General features: G+C 43.4%; 1 protein-coding gene across 2 annotated transcripts in view; it reads right to left on the bottom strand.

The window, feature by feature from the left end:
- TTLL7 (tubulin tyrosine ligase like 7) overlaps positions 1-14991 on the bottom strand; it is a 950867-nt gene that overhangs the window by 352071 nt on the left and 583805 nt on the right. For both annotated transcript variants that reach the window (XM_069232204.1, XM_069232205.1), the window contains 2 exons: positions 11909-12044; positions 7220-7306 (listed from right to left, as the gene is read on the bottom strand). In XM_069232204.1, the coding sequence (XP_069088305.1) occupies positions 7220-7306; positions 11909-12044 (223 nt within the window). The remainder of the gene's footprint in view (positions 1-7219; positions 7307-11908; positions 12045-14991) is intronic.

Genomic DNA, 14991 nt, shown 5'->3' with positions numbered 1-14991 from the left:
CAGGACCAAGATTGAGTTTGGATGGCCGGTCTCTGTCTATAGCAGCATTATGGGCTAAGAAACAATGGAATGGAATGAGTCCTGCGTGATCCCCAGTGGCTGTGATTAATTCAAGCAGTACTTACATTGCTTTGTTTTTGTTGTAGTAGGTGAAGTAAGTGCAGCAAGGCAGCCTGGATGTAGGTTGCAATCTTACAATGTCACAGGACTCAAGGTTTACTTGGCCTCAGTAGGACAAAACCAGTTTGGGGTGGTCGTATTCCCATTTGAAGGGAGCCTGGCCTGGTAGTTTTGGTTGGTGTCTATAGAAGCAGCAACAAGACTGATTTTAACAAGGTAGTCTCATTCTAACATGGAATAGTGGGCAGAAAACAATGGACAAGAGTGCAGCCTTGGTGAATGCCACTGGCTGAGATTAATGCAAGCATTCCACCATCACTTTGTTGATTGTTGTACCTGGCTTATACAGCAGTCAGTTGCTTGCCCTAGAGAGGTAGGGGGCTGAACCAAGGGACCAGCAGGGTGTCATGTCTACTACTTTCTCTCTTCTCCCGGCTGGAAGGCAATCCTAGGACTATGAATAAGAGGAACACGATGATGGAGAGAAGGAGTGGGTCAGGGACCAGTGACACACTTCAGAGACTGAGACATCTGTATAGACTGTGTCAAACCTGGGATATGCTGTTTATTCAAGATACATAAAGATAATCAGAACTGTAATTCTGAAGTGTAGATGTCTACATGCACATCGATTTAAAATAAAGATTTATATTTTAATAATCGATATTCTTACATAGAGCCCACTAGAACAACAACATGTCATTGAGAAAAAATCAATATGAATAACTGCAGCAGCACCGAGGCCCAATACCACTTGCATAAGCACTGACCTTGCTGCAAATAGTACTGCATAAAGTTTAATATGCAAGCTGGAAAACTGGGATTCTGTCTCTTATGAGTCAGGTTAAATTTCACGTGGTTGGAAAATGTTCTGAAATGTTTAAACTTAACCTCTACAACTATCCTGTTAAGGATGGAATAATGGAGTAGTGTGAGTATTAGAGTTAACTCTAATATTACTTCCTCTTGGAGTGAGGAGCTTCTTTTTGCATGAGGTGGGAAAAGGCAAAAAATATAAATTGCAAAAACCTATGCATTAGTCATTAGTTAAGGGTTTCAAGAAGTTTAAAACACAACAGTGCTACACTTATTGGACTACAACTTCTGGAGGTAGGAATGACACAATATTATTAGTATTGCACTAAGAGAGCTCCCTGTGAATACCAGCTTTGCTCATTATTGGTGTGAACCCTGAATATCGAAGCCAGAATATCATGGGAGGTAATTATCGAGAACAAAATATTAAATCCAAAATACTGAAAGGTAGGTATAGATTTTCTATATTTCTATACCTCGAATCAACAAATATATATGTATATGGTACAAAGATGTGGAATAGTAAATCTATACTTTCTCCATATGCACTTCGGTATTTTATCCACAATATCCTTGTGCTATCATACTAATTATATAACATGTCCAAAGGGCCTGGCTATCAGCAAAGGAAAAAGTAGGGTAGCTCCTCACCCACAGCATTTACAACATTCTGAATCGCTGTAAAATCTATTCCTCCAAACCTCTAACAGCTGTTCAATAGCAAACCTGGTAATCTATCAAATTACCATTGTGCTTGACAGTAAAAGCACCTCAAGTTTTGTAGCACAAAATATTAAGCTGCCAAATAACAAGTAACATAGGCCAAAGTGGGTCATAGTACGAGGTGTTACAGGCAAGAGCCATTACAACCAAAAAAGCAAAAGTAGACGAGAAAATAGTCGAGCAATCGGAGAAGCGATATACCTTATAATACTGTTATAAAATGAAGCACCACTCAAGCACCTTGACAGAGAGCAAGGGTGAAGATCTGGATAAAGGCAGTGCTTAATTTGTGCTTGTTGTTTCCGGTGCGGAGCACAGGCACTTCTTTTTTAGGGCCGGCACTTAATTTTCTACCTCAAGCATTTACTGCAAGCAAAAGACACATATGGGAAAGACAGAGGAAGAAAAAAACAAAAAGGCGTCACAATGGGAGAAAACAGAAAGCTGCAAGAGTTTGCTGAGGGGGAAGGGAGTGGCTTTGAAGAGGTCCGAGATAGCTTCAGGACTTAGCTGCCTCAGTATTCCGTGTTCGCACATTTAATTGCAGCAGCTGCATGTTTTAAGAGGAGGGCTTTGGGCACCAGCACATTTTTATTTACAAATTAAGCATTGGATAGAGGTGAACACATCTGTTGATCTTCTAAACGCTCACCATCAACAAATGAATGAAAGAGGTGATCTGTCATAGGAGGTGACATGCCAAAACGGGAGGAGTGCAGTAGCAGAATTTGAAGGCTGGACGGTGCAGGAATGAACACCCAGTAGAATCTAGTGCTGACCTACAACGTAATACCTAGTCAGGAAACTAGGGGAGAATAAGGCTGTGGAGTTGCGAGAGAGGAACAGTTGTCGAATGTAGAATTAAGAGGATACTGAAACACTAATGGTGAGAAATACAACAGAACAAGTCACAGGATGACAGGACAAAAGATGCAGCTTGCAGAGCCAGACAGATTAATCTCATCATTATAAGATGCTACAAGGCGATGAGAAATTCGTTACCAAAGCAAGTCTTGTATGACTCAAGATTAGACCAGAGAAGCTCTAAAGCACTCTGCAACGGAAAGGATCTAAATGCTCCAGTGTCAGGTCATCTTTTCCCCATGTACAGCCCTTTTTTTCTACACAGGGTATCCTCAAATGAAAGTACACCTTGGAGCTCATATAGTTAATCAAAGTAAGAAGACTATGAACTAACATCAATAGTCTGCTTACTTTGAAAGATACTAGGAAACGTCTGCATGATTCTGTAGGGAATGACATATATTTTGTTTTATGGGGGAGAGGATGTGGCATTAGCGTTAGGCAGGGCTGCTGACTTTGGAATGAGGGAACTAGGTTGGAGTTCTGGGGTCAGCTCACCAACCGATGTTTTAAAAAAAATCACTATACCTCTGCCTAAAAAAAATAATCTGACCTTGGGTAAAGTAAATGGTGCTCCTTTGAAGTTCTCTTGTGCCCTTGGGCCGAGTTTGCACTATATAAAACTGCTAAATGGAGGGCGTGGCCAAGGCATCAAGATGGCGGTCGCACTCTCGTAGTGCTCCGGACCCCTCCGTCATCCGCCTTAAACAGCGCACTTAATCTGCCTTCATCGGCGACAAATACCCACTACCGGTGCTATTTGGTCTCCCCTGGCGGAGCCGAGGGAATCTCTGGGCCCCGTGGCTCAGCTGTGCAGCGCCGATTGTCTGGGGCGGTCCGCACTCAAAATGGCAGACGCACACAGCTGGTGATCGGAGCGGAGCCAGCGGCCCAGGGTGGCGAGGTATCTGACCTGGTCGGCGGCCGCCTGGGAGAGGAGCGGGCACCTGCCGGAGTGGCACAGCAGGACGAACGCTGAAGGTGGAGCCGCCGGACGGTGCGGTCGCCACGGGAGACGGCGTAGAGGTGGATCGGGGCACCCAGACGACGGAGGCGCACCCGGGGAACGGAAAGGCAGTGAGCCGTGGAGCTGAGGCATGGCTGACTGGTGAGCTGCGGGAAGCGGTGCTGGGAGGCGAATCGGGGGCAGCCTATGCAGCGAGGAAGAAGGGCACCGCCTGCCTCAGAGCAGGGGGCGCGGTGTCCTGGGCCCCCTCCTCCCCCCCTGCTGGCTGGGGTGCCCAGATTTGAGGAGACGGTGGTGAGGAGAGGGACCAGAGGCGAGTGGTGGCAGACTAGTGGCAGGTCGCAAGTGTTCCTCCTCCCTCCCCCCCACAGCAGTTTCTCTGGGTCCTGACGAGGACTGTGGGACCCACAGAGGACAAAGAGAAGAGGATGCTAAGAAAGAGCCTGATGAAGAGGGGTGATCTGGGCAGCTCAAAAGAGGACATATGGTCTTCTGAGTCTCGACGCCGGGTCACCACAGTTGACACTGAGTGTGGTTGGATGGTTGAATATCGACCCCAAGATCCTTGAAAGGGCCTGCTGTCCTGAGGTGAAGAACAAGTTTGCATCAAAACCTAGGCCTTGAAGGGTGGCTATGATGGCCCTGTGATCCCGCATGGGGTGCTAGCTGAACTCTCTCTGTGCACTCCGACCATGGTGTCTTGAACCATAGCTGGGCCTTGGAGGGCAGCAATGGGCAAGGACAAATCAACGCGGCCACCAATGGCACAGATGCGCATAGACCAATTTATTACGGGTTCTGGTGGGACCCATGCTGAGGACCGTTCTCTGAGCGGTGGAGATGGTCCGCCAGCGGCTTCCAGCGACCTGGCAGCAATTCTTCAAGCTATTCAAACGTCTCAGACGGCTGTAGAGGCCAAGATCGGGGAAGTACGAGTGGATGTGTCCCTGGTTCGTCAGGACCTCCGTAACGCAACAGCCTGAATCACGGAGGTGGAACCAAGGATATCCACAATGGAAGACGATCTGACTGCCCTGAAGACACAAGAATCTGCCCGCACGTCAGAGCTATATCGGAGAGCCAAAGATGCTGAGAATAGGTCCAGGCGCAACAATCTTCGCATTGTGGGCCTTCCGGAGAACACAGCGACATCATCATTGGCCTCCTTCTTGGAGGACTGGTTCCGCTTCTGGATGCCGGAGGACCGCCTCACCCCATGGTTCACGATTGAACGGGCCCACTGGGCTCTGCACTCCAGACCTCCACCGAGTTCCCCGCCCAGACTGGTGATACTCTGTCTCTTCAATTTTAAGGACAGGAACGCTGTGCTGCAGCGTCGCTCCTTTTTTGAAGTAAAGCAGAAAATGAGAGCGATGGACATATCATACCACCTTTTATTCCCAGCAAAACTCCAAGTGGTACACAGGAACAAGACTCACTTCTTCGAGCACCCAGCCGCGGCGTGGTCTTGGTTGACGGAAGAGGTACCGCTCGGCCCACCCAGTGAGATACAATGGCTAACCCAAAATGGAGTGCCAACGAACAGCCAGCAGAAGCGACCATCTGGCCTTCACCAACGGATTTGCTCGAGGAGGCGTAGGGCGTGCCGGGACTCTCGCTCCGGCTCCCCCTTGGAAACCTCTACTAAAGAACTATCAGGTCAACGAACGAAGGCAAGTCGGGTGGGTAATTGGGGAGACCCGGAGCCGCAGGGATCAGCGCATACCCACTTTGGGACATTGGAGGACTCAGATCTGTCCCGAAGCCTGATGCTTTGACTCTGCTTGAAGGGAAGAGATAATGGAACAGGTGATGCACGCTCTGATGGGAACACTACCACAATGAGGTTGCTTACTATTTAACGCTCTTTTGATCTGACACTATTTAAGTACCTTCAGCTCCAGCATGCCCTGGGTGCTCACATGACCCCCGCTATCCCGATACCGGAATTCAGTCCACTTGAGGCCAAGCTGCTCATGGGCAATCTAGGGCGAAAGGGTGTTTCCCAGATTTATAAAATGTTAGTTAACAATGCCCCGGGCTGTTTGGATTCGAATTGGAATAAATGGGAGTTATGGGTGAGAGAGGCGCTGATGGCGCTTAGAGTGCTGGTGGTGTCGGCGAGGCTTCGCGGGGTGCAATTTTACTACTTACAGAGGGCATATCTAACGCCTGACAGTTTGTATCGTGCAGGGCTTTGCACCACAGCTCAATGTCCACGATATGCAGGGGAACCGGCTGTTTTTTTTCATATGGTATGGTCCTGTCTGGTGCTACAGGTTTATTGGGGAAAGGTAATACGCTAACTGAATGCGGTGCTGGGGCAGGAACAACAGATGTCCGCCAAATTAGTGTTAATGGGTGTGATGGAAGAACTGAGGGGCACGCGAGCGAACCGTGCCTTTGTGAGTAAGGCCCTGTTGGTCACTAAGAGAGGCATTGCAGCTGCTGGGAACTCATCTATGGGCCTGTCCCTTCAAAAATGGAGACATGGGGTGGACTAGTGCGCAAACCAAGACAAATTGGTGTAGGAGTCAAGGGGCTGTCCCCGGAAACATGAGAAGGTGTGGGGAGGGTGGGTGGGACTGCTGAGGTAGACAGCTGGGACGTTGTGGCTCCTGCTGTTATGTTAAGAAATGGACTGAACGTCTGTCGCATGGATTTGTTTAATGTCAATGTACTCTGGAGTTGGAACTCACCGTACTCACCTGTGCAATCTATTTTGAGCTTTCTTTTTCCACTTGGTTTCCCTTTCCCTTTTCTTCTTCAAAACAATAAAAATGTGTTTATAAAAACTGCCAAATAAATAAATATGCATTTCAGCTGTTGATATACAGACCCAACATTTAACAATGAAAGGTTTAGTGCTGGTGCTGAACGCAACAAGTAAAAAAAGTAAGAAAAAAGCAATAGGAATGTTTATCTATAGCAGTAACCAATAAGAAGACAAAGAACTGGGGGTTTGATTTACAGCCTGGCAAACAGATTACTCTGTCACAACAGTAACGGATATCCCATCCACTAAAATCTAAATCCCATTATATTCTAAGCGATTTAGATTTCAGCGGACAGGATATCCATCACCATTGGATTAACCTATTCGCCAAGATCTAAATCAGGCCCTAGGTCACTTAAATGAACTAACTTACCACGTTTATTATGAAAGATGAGGGTCCTATGAATTGCAAAAATGTCCTGTGATGTATGAGCTGAAGACATAAAATGGAAAGCAAGTGCCAGACTTGAAGAATATTAATAGGGAAAGGAAATGAGTTGGAGAATTATGTGACTTTTGCTTGGGGATGTGATGCTGATTTTACTAATATAGACCAGGGGCAATAAGCCTCCTCCCCCGAAGGACAAAATATGAGATTACAGAAAGCAAAAGCAGTCATATTGTGAGCTTTGCTGGTACCTGTAGGGACTATTACACAACAATCAACAATATGGAAGGTGTCACAACGTCATGTTACAAAAGATACTGTCAATGATTAAGTTATTGAAGATCTGGGCATTTTAAAAGGCATATATTTGTGATTTGTGAAATCAAAAGGAAAACACAAAAGTTATTTAAACCATTGAGATCAAATATCTGCCTTTAACTACTGATTACAAGAACATTAATCCTAACAGATATGCCTAAAAGGCGTATAGTTAAAAATATAAGCCTGATAAAATCAATGATACATGAAAGACACACGTGCTTATGTTGTAACTTTCTAGGGGTACCTTTGGTCCTCGTTGACTGCTTGACTTCCCTGTTAGTTTTTCGTCATCCAGTTCACATTGTTCAAGGAGGTCTAAAATATCTTCTTCCTACGTATATAGAGGTGCAACTATTAAAATACAGGTCATATTCACACTTATAAAAAAAATGTGTATTAAATTTAACTAATATGTTTCGTAGTTCTTTCTGTATTGCCTGGTGTCTAATCCTAAACATTCCTAGTGATACAACCTGCACCAACAATGCAAAACCTTCTCCAAAATAATGTACAGTACAGGTGAAAAGCTTCCCATTATATTAATGTGGCTTTATTTTTTTCCAGTTAGTCTGTGGTTAGCTTTGTATTGCTTCATGACTTAGATTTAAATCCCCATGTGTGGAAACACCAGTCTTGATTACTAGATTTCCTGACTTTACTCTTTATTTCATTAATTTAAAAAGGGCTTTTCTAGCATCCTTTATTATTCCATACAACATTAGACTAGATGTCCGAAATGTTTTACCCGTTATGAGTCCAGCATTTCGCTAAATGTGTGGGTTTGGGATAGCTTAAACGTTTTTTCATAAACAAACTTTTATGGACGGCTAAAATGGTTGAAAAATGGTTTTCAAATCACTATTTAGAAGTGGCATGCTGTGGGCATCCCTTCTAAATATCAATGCGGTATCAATGGTTTGTCATCAGATTCCCATTGCAAACCATTGATGAGTTACTGACTTCCAAGTTAGAGTAGTAACTTGTTCCCCAATGGGAAGGGATTCAGCCATATGTTTCCGGGGGTGCAGGTAGTAGTCGCGGGGCCATGGCCAACTTTCATTGAAACTTTCCAAAAAAGAACAATTTTTGTTGAAAGCAGCCATGTTTCCTTTAAAGAAAATGGGCTGCATGAAATAAATCATTTTAGAAAAACAATCACAGTTATGGTGATCTGCTGACCCTTGAGTCTTTTCTCCAAAGAGTAATGATTTTTAGGGTTTGCTTGACCTATGTGACCGGTGGATGACTGAGACTTCTAGGTTTGGATCACAAACATTTTTGGCTGGTGCTATTTCATGTCCTTGATGACCTTAAGGCAGTGCATGCTTTAAATACTTTTTACCAGAATTCTGGAGGTGACAATGATAACAAGAGCATTTGTGCACATTTAATGTATGGCATTTTGAGTGGTGGTGATGTCTTCTGTTACTTTTTGTGCAGCTATTATTGTGCTCCATTATTACTATATGATTCTGTTGAGTTGTACTGTGGTTGTGCTGTTTAGACTGATCGTTGTAATGTCTCTTGCTACACTTCAACTCTTTTGTGATTTTGCTTTGAATATGTTATTCTGTTATGTTCAGTTGTTTAAGTATGTGAACAAATGTAGCCATATTTCCAATCAAAAGCAGCACATACCTTGAAAGTTCCTTTATTGCAAGCAAAATCTTCCCACTGCCTAAAGTGGTAAAAGAGCACTGTTTGAGCTCCTCAACTACTTCCGGTCCAGTCAACCCCAAACTATGGCAGTTTCTTAACTTGGTGCTCCCAGTGCTCAGTTTATGTAGTGGCATTCTGTTTTACTAACCAGATGATTTAACTATCGAAGAAAGGATAACCCGGAAGAGAGCAGGTAACCCGTCTCTTTCTTCAGCTTCCACCTCACATCCAATTTAATCTTCTTCTTACAGAGCTACTGTAATCATAGCTGAGAGCTCGGGCTGAAGCAGAGCCATGTATGTATGCCCACTGCACAATACTGCAATTTCCACAGCTAAAACCTTTGTTCTTAGATGAAGAGGAGAACTGCAGATTGGAAATGTTATATTGGTATTTACTGATCAGTTACGAAATTTGCCACTACATGCAAACGACTACAGCAAAATGAAAGCATTTTCTCACAAAGAAAACAATAAAAAGAGAAAGCCCTGGCGACTCCGCTAATGGCCTGCCTGGCACAGAACTCTAAGTAAGCCAGGTGGTCTTCAGCCAGAGGAGCTGGAGACATCCCTCCTCTGATCTGGTGGACCAGAGGCTGCCTGCCAAATTCTATACAAGCCCGCAGGCTACAGCACAGAAGGCACCCAGCTGGAGAAAGCACTGAACTATTCTGACAACTTTATATCAGCCTTCACCACCAGCCCCTGTTACCATTTACAAGTCTCAAGAAACTATGGAAGTTATTTACTAATGTGTTCGTGTTTGTGGCACCATGTGACAAAAATCATTGCACCAATTTAATAACTGCTAAAAAGTAACCATGCGCCCCTCATTAAAAGTCTAGCCGTAAACACCGATACTCAATGCCTTTGACGCTTATGATAACTTTAATTCGAACTCCCTTGCACTCAATTACTGCTGTTGCCTACTTTTCTGGTCGGGCTACTATTGCACGATTGTTGTATTTTTACTTCACTTTTTAGTGACTACACCTTGGTAACGTTTTGACTGTGTACTTCCTCGGCCATTACAGTCACTTGCAGGATTTTTGCACCTGTAAATAGTTTTGTCTTTTCTGGCCCATCCCTTCCTTAGAGTTAGCGTGACCTCAGAAAATTATGATTATCCTCTAAAACTAACTATTAATTGGTTAGGGATGTGGAAGGCACGGCTTGGGTGCTCACTTTCTTTGTTATCAATAATTGCTCCAGCAGCCAAGTCTGTGACATCCTGTCAGGCATCTCACAATATCTGTTCCTTGCTACAGTTGAAGAAAAGAATGATGAGCCTTTTAAGGTTGTAGTTTATTTTTCTCACAGTTCTTTTTAAAATGTAGTTCGAAATTTTATATAGTGCAGAATGTTGCCATAATTACTTGAAGGCCCTAATTATAGAGTCATGACCTGATTAATGTTGTTCCCCTATTTCTAACTTCTGTGTACAAGCATTACAAAATATTTAGGATTTTAAAAGAGTATCTTACTCAAGGGCCTACTTACATTTTGTGATGTTTTCATATCTAGCTTGCAAGAGGAAATAAAGAACGGTTTTCTGAACAGTGTAACACTACATTTTAATAACTACTTGCGTGTTGTGTTATGTTCTGGTGATACAGTTTCAAATCCATGATTGTGAATGCACATCACTCTTGATTCAGATGAGGGAAGGAATTAGGATGGCCACCTTCATCCAGTTCATTATGGAAGATGTTTCCAGTTCAGTACTTTTGAGTGACAATCTAATGAATTCTGGGTTTTGTAGTCTTGAGTAGTGGTACTTAGACCAGCACACCTGAAAACAATAATTGAAATTTAAAATGTGAGGCAGGGAGACAGGGTGAGTAATGACCTGGAGAGAGTTGGTCACCTTAGACAGGATTGAGACTCCCGCTGTGACAGACACAACCTACACCCACAATGCTATGTGCTCACTGGCTAGTTGTCTTAACTAAAAATGACCATTATGAGAAAATAATTATTGTAAATGCAAAGTCCACTGTGTCTTTTTTTAATTACATCGCTTCAAAGTTCGGGAACAGATTTTCCACTGCTAAGATTACATAACCCTTTGTTAGAGAGCAGTATCCTGTATAACAACTAGACCCCTGAACACGCTAGGGCCCAATGAAAAGCACATTGAAGGAACAATAAAAAAAAAGGTAAGCCTGCTGCGTGTGCTTAGCATTAGAACCTTGTAGCACGTACATTGTGAGTTCCACACGCCATTTGGTATAAAGCGACTCAATGGTATGATTCCAGTAATTGCTTGAAACCGGTTATAGGTTCCTAACGATGGCTGTTGGTTGCCCTTTTTAACCTATTTCTGTTCTTTCTCTCAGAAAGACACAGGCTTGTATCAGCAAATGGGACAAAAGGCTCCTACTTGTGTGCGGGTGCACTCAAACTGGGTGCATCACGCACAGTTCTGGGCCAATGCACCCCATTGACCAAAAAAAGCACTGACTTGCACATGCTGTTCAAGTGTGCACATGTGCAGGAAAAAGTGTAGGAGACAGACACCGAGCTCAGAGTGGTCCTAACAATCTCTGATAGTGTGCATGGGTTATCTTGAACTTTCAATGGGGCCCTCTGGCTCCCTACGAGACTGGATGCAATACTAGGTTGCACTCGCTGGTAAGGCTCCCTTCAAGTATCCGCTTGACGTATTACAGGCATCCCTCAAAAAGTTAATGCATCCTACTAAGGTGTGCACTTGATGGAGTAGTTGTTGGATTGCTAAGTGTGTGTTATCTCCCAATTGATACATGCGCAAGAAGTCTGCCGCTTCTTGCCTAAGCACATGTTTTGTTAGCGCCAGTATGCCCACAAGCAATGAAAATGGGAATGTTTGTATCTGAGTGCAGCACAAGTAGGACAAGTAGCTGAGGGAGTTATTGCATTGAAGGAACAGAAGTATAATTTGGCTCGTTGAGTTATATACCCCAAAACCTATATTCTCCAACTGTATCCAGTACGGAGTTTTCTGCTGGGCGGGAGGCATTTCCTCAGGTTGCAAGAGCCCTAGCACTGTGAGTTTGCAAAAAACGTGCCAAACAATCAGATAGTGGTTTTGCTGGAAAATCGGACAATCTTGAAGACCCGCCGGTGTTAAACATGTTTTCGCAGAATAAATTGTTGTCATTATTACAGCATACCTATCATTAACACTTCTGTAATCAAATAGCTCTCTCTCATGAGAATGGTAAAATAATGTAATATTCTTCTGAAAGCTAGTTCATCAGTGACTTATTTTGACAAAAGCGCAAACACTGCACCTTCATTCTTTTTAAAGGGTTGTTCATCTCTCGCTGCAGTGAGGCTGCTCTCCCGGCCAGGAATGTCTGGAAAGCCGTAGTTAACAAACGTTCATATTTTTCCAGGAGGAACTTATCATCCGGGGGATAAATTCGCCTGTGGGAAAAGAAAAGTAGGCCTTAGAGGACAGGATAATAATGTGCAAGCATTGGGGGAATTAACAACATCACAAACAAGAAATGCTTAACGTGTGAAATGTAGATTTCTCTCTTAAGTGTGAACGATCATCAGTTGCAAAGTCTAGCCTTGACTCTAGTTAGAAAAGCTGAAGAATCCATTCTTTATCCCAGAGCAGATATCCACAAAATTGTTTATTATAGTGTTCTGCATTGATGTTCATGTTACCCTGTGACCTCTACAGTCTAAGGGTACATGGCGCTGCCTGCTTCCAACATACCCACTCTACATTGCTTTTACAAAGTGTTCAAGGTCAAATACAGCAACAGAAGACTGCTAAGAGCAGGTGATCCGAGATGCTCTACATTTAGTGTAGAGTGGATTGAAAGACCACATGGTAGGTGAAGAGCAAAGTTGTGAGTGTTTTATTCAAAGGTGGGAAGCCGTGCTAGCAAGAGGAAGAGTGTTCCAGAGTTTGGTGGGCAGAGCAGAGAAGAACCTGTTTCGTCATCATGCATATTTGAAAGGAGGAAGTTAACAGCTGGCTGAGCGGGGAGCATCAGAATCAGGCATATGATAAGATTTGTTGTGTCTGTATTGGAGGACTAAAAGGCAATTGTAGGTTACACGAAACAGCTTACTTGGGGCCTGATTTAGAGTTTGGCACACAGGTTACTCTGCCACAAACATAGTGGAGTATAAGCCAGCGGACTGTGAGCTTTCCACTGTGGTGCCCCAGTTGGTCCCAATAATGGAAACCTTACTCTAACAGTCTGACTTAGTGATGGCCATCAGAGTAAGGGCATCACACTGCTTTACTTATTTAGGCAGATGGTTTGATTTTCACTTTTTCTATGTTACCGCCAATAATTGCTGTTCCAATTCACATAGCTTGTCACACTCTTGACATGATTTTCAGCTCCTAGAATGCATTCAGTTTTGAGTGTGACTTACTCCTCCCTTGAACTGATCATTCCACCACTTACTTCATCTGCACATACTGTTTCACACCACACTATTGTAGAACATTTCTTCCAGAAGCTGGGTGAGAGGTAGGGTTCTGGGAATGGCTTTAATTATTTCAGACATTTGCAGGAAGGTACCTTTTCTGCCTTTTCAATCTAGGTTTAAATCTTTACCTTGTGGGGTCCCACTGGGATTCCCTCTGAGCCCCTCAGCCTTTAATATTTATACTTGCCCAACAGCCTATAAAATCCAGCCATTTTGGTCATAATTTTACTGCTATGCTAATGTCACACAGTTTCTGATGTATCTCAACTTTGTAATAACCAGTACCAGTGTCAGATACCATTAGGCTATGCACAAATTACAAGTTTTATGTAAATCGCTCCAAAACTGCAGGTCGAGTTCCCACTGTATGCAAATTGAAAGCACCATGAGTGCAGCTACAAAACAAAAGAAACAATGACAAGTAACTGGCAATTATGCACATCGCTCAAATACTGCCGATCGAGTTCCTGCTATGGGAACTTGATTGGCAGTATTGGAGCGATGTGCATAACTACGAGTTACTTGACATTGGTTCTTTTGTTTTTCAGTCACGCTCATGGCAGCTATGGCGCATTCAAGCTTTATACGGCACAATGGGCAGTTTTGGAGCACTCTGCGTGACTACTAGTTACGTCGCAATTGTTTCCATTTTTTTATTCACGCTCATGGCAGACGTGGCGCTTTCAGGTTTTATACAGCACAATGGGCAGTTTTGGAGCACTTTGAGTGACTACTAGTTACGTCACAATTGTTTCTGTTTTTTTATTCACGCTCATGGCGGACGAGGCGCTTTCAGGTTTTATACAGCGAAATGGGCGGTGTTAGAGCACTTTGAATGACAGTTACTTCTCATTGTTTATTTAGTTTTTCCGACGTGCTCATGGCGTCTATTGCACATTGACATTTGGCACAGCGTAATGGGCAGTATTAGAGCGCTTTGCATGACTGCCAGTTAATGCTCATTGTTTCATTTGTTTCTCATTTGTGCTCATGGTACCCATTGCACTTTCAAGTTTTACACAGTGCAATGGGCTTTATTGGAGTATTTTGCATGACTCCCAGTTACTTCTTATTGTTTGTTTTATTTTTACTTCTCGTTCATGGTACCCATGGCGCTTTCAAGTTTTACACACCGCAACATAGAGTATTGGAGAGCTTTGCATTGCTACCAGTTGCTTGTCGTTGTTTGTTTTGTTTTTCCTTTGCGCTCATGGCACTTTTAAGTTTTATACAGAATAATGGGCAGTATTGAAATGTTTTGCATGGCTACCAGTTACTTCACATTGTTTCTAAGTTACCTCACATCACAGTTACGGCGAGGACAATGCATCCTGTTTGCAAACAGCTTACAAAATGTCAGCATAAAGCTTCTTTAACTATAGTTAAGCACTTACATTTTGTTCAGTGTTGTATAGAGCTGTGATACCCTATCCTTCACATTTCTTGTTTCACTGTTTCTCATTAAAAGTTTGCTTTTATCATGCATGATCTTTAGAGCTGCTTACTCACTTGTATTATGAAGCAGGAAAGGACCAAATTATGAGGCAGGGTGAACAATTTATGTGGCAAAAAAGTCCACTTATCCCTTTAAAATGCCAATAGCACTAACTCTCGCAAATGCAAGACCTATTGTATTGCAAATGCTTGTTTGTATTTATTTTGGATGTGTCTGAAAGCTAGGGGCATAATGGACAGACATATAGGGCCTGAGTACGACCTAGGAGTGGGGGATACTCCGTCACAAATGTAACAGCTATCCCGTCCGCCATATTACAATTCCATTATATCCTTGGCGGGCGGGATATCTGTCACATTTTTGACAGAGTATCCCATCCGCCAAGGTTGTAATCAGGCCCATAGTCTAGATGAACTAAAATGCTTTTTCTCAGTATTGCAGTTATTCCAAAAACTGTTT

Source organism: Pleurodeles waltl, chromosome 4_2 (genome assembly GCF_031143425.1).
Source record: "Pleurodeles waltl isolate 20211129_DDA chromosome 4_2, aPleWal1.hap1.20221129, whole genome shotgun sequence".
NCBI classification, from domain to species: domain Eukaryota; kingdom Metazoa; phylum Chordata; class Amphibia; order Caudata; family Salamandridae; genus Pleurodeles; species Pleurodeles waltl.
This window is presented reverse-complemented; position numbering and strand designations above follow the sequence as displayed.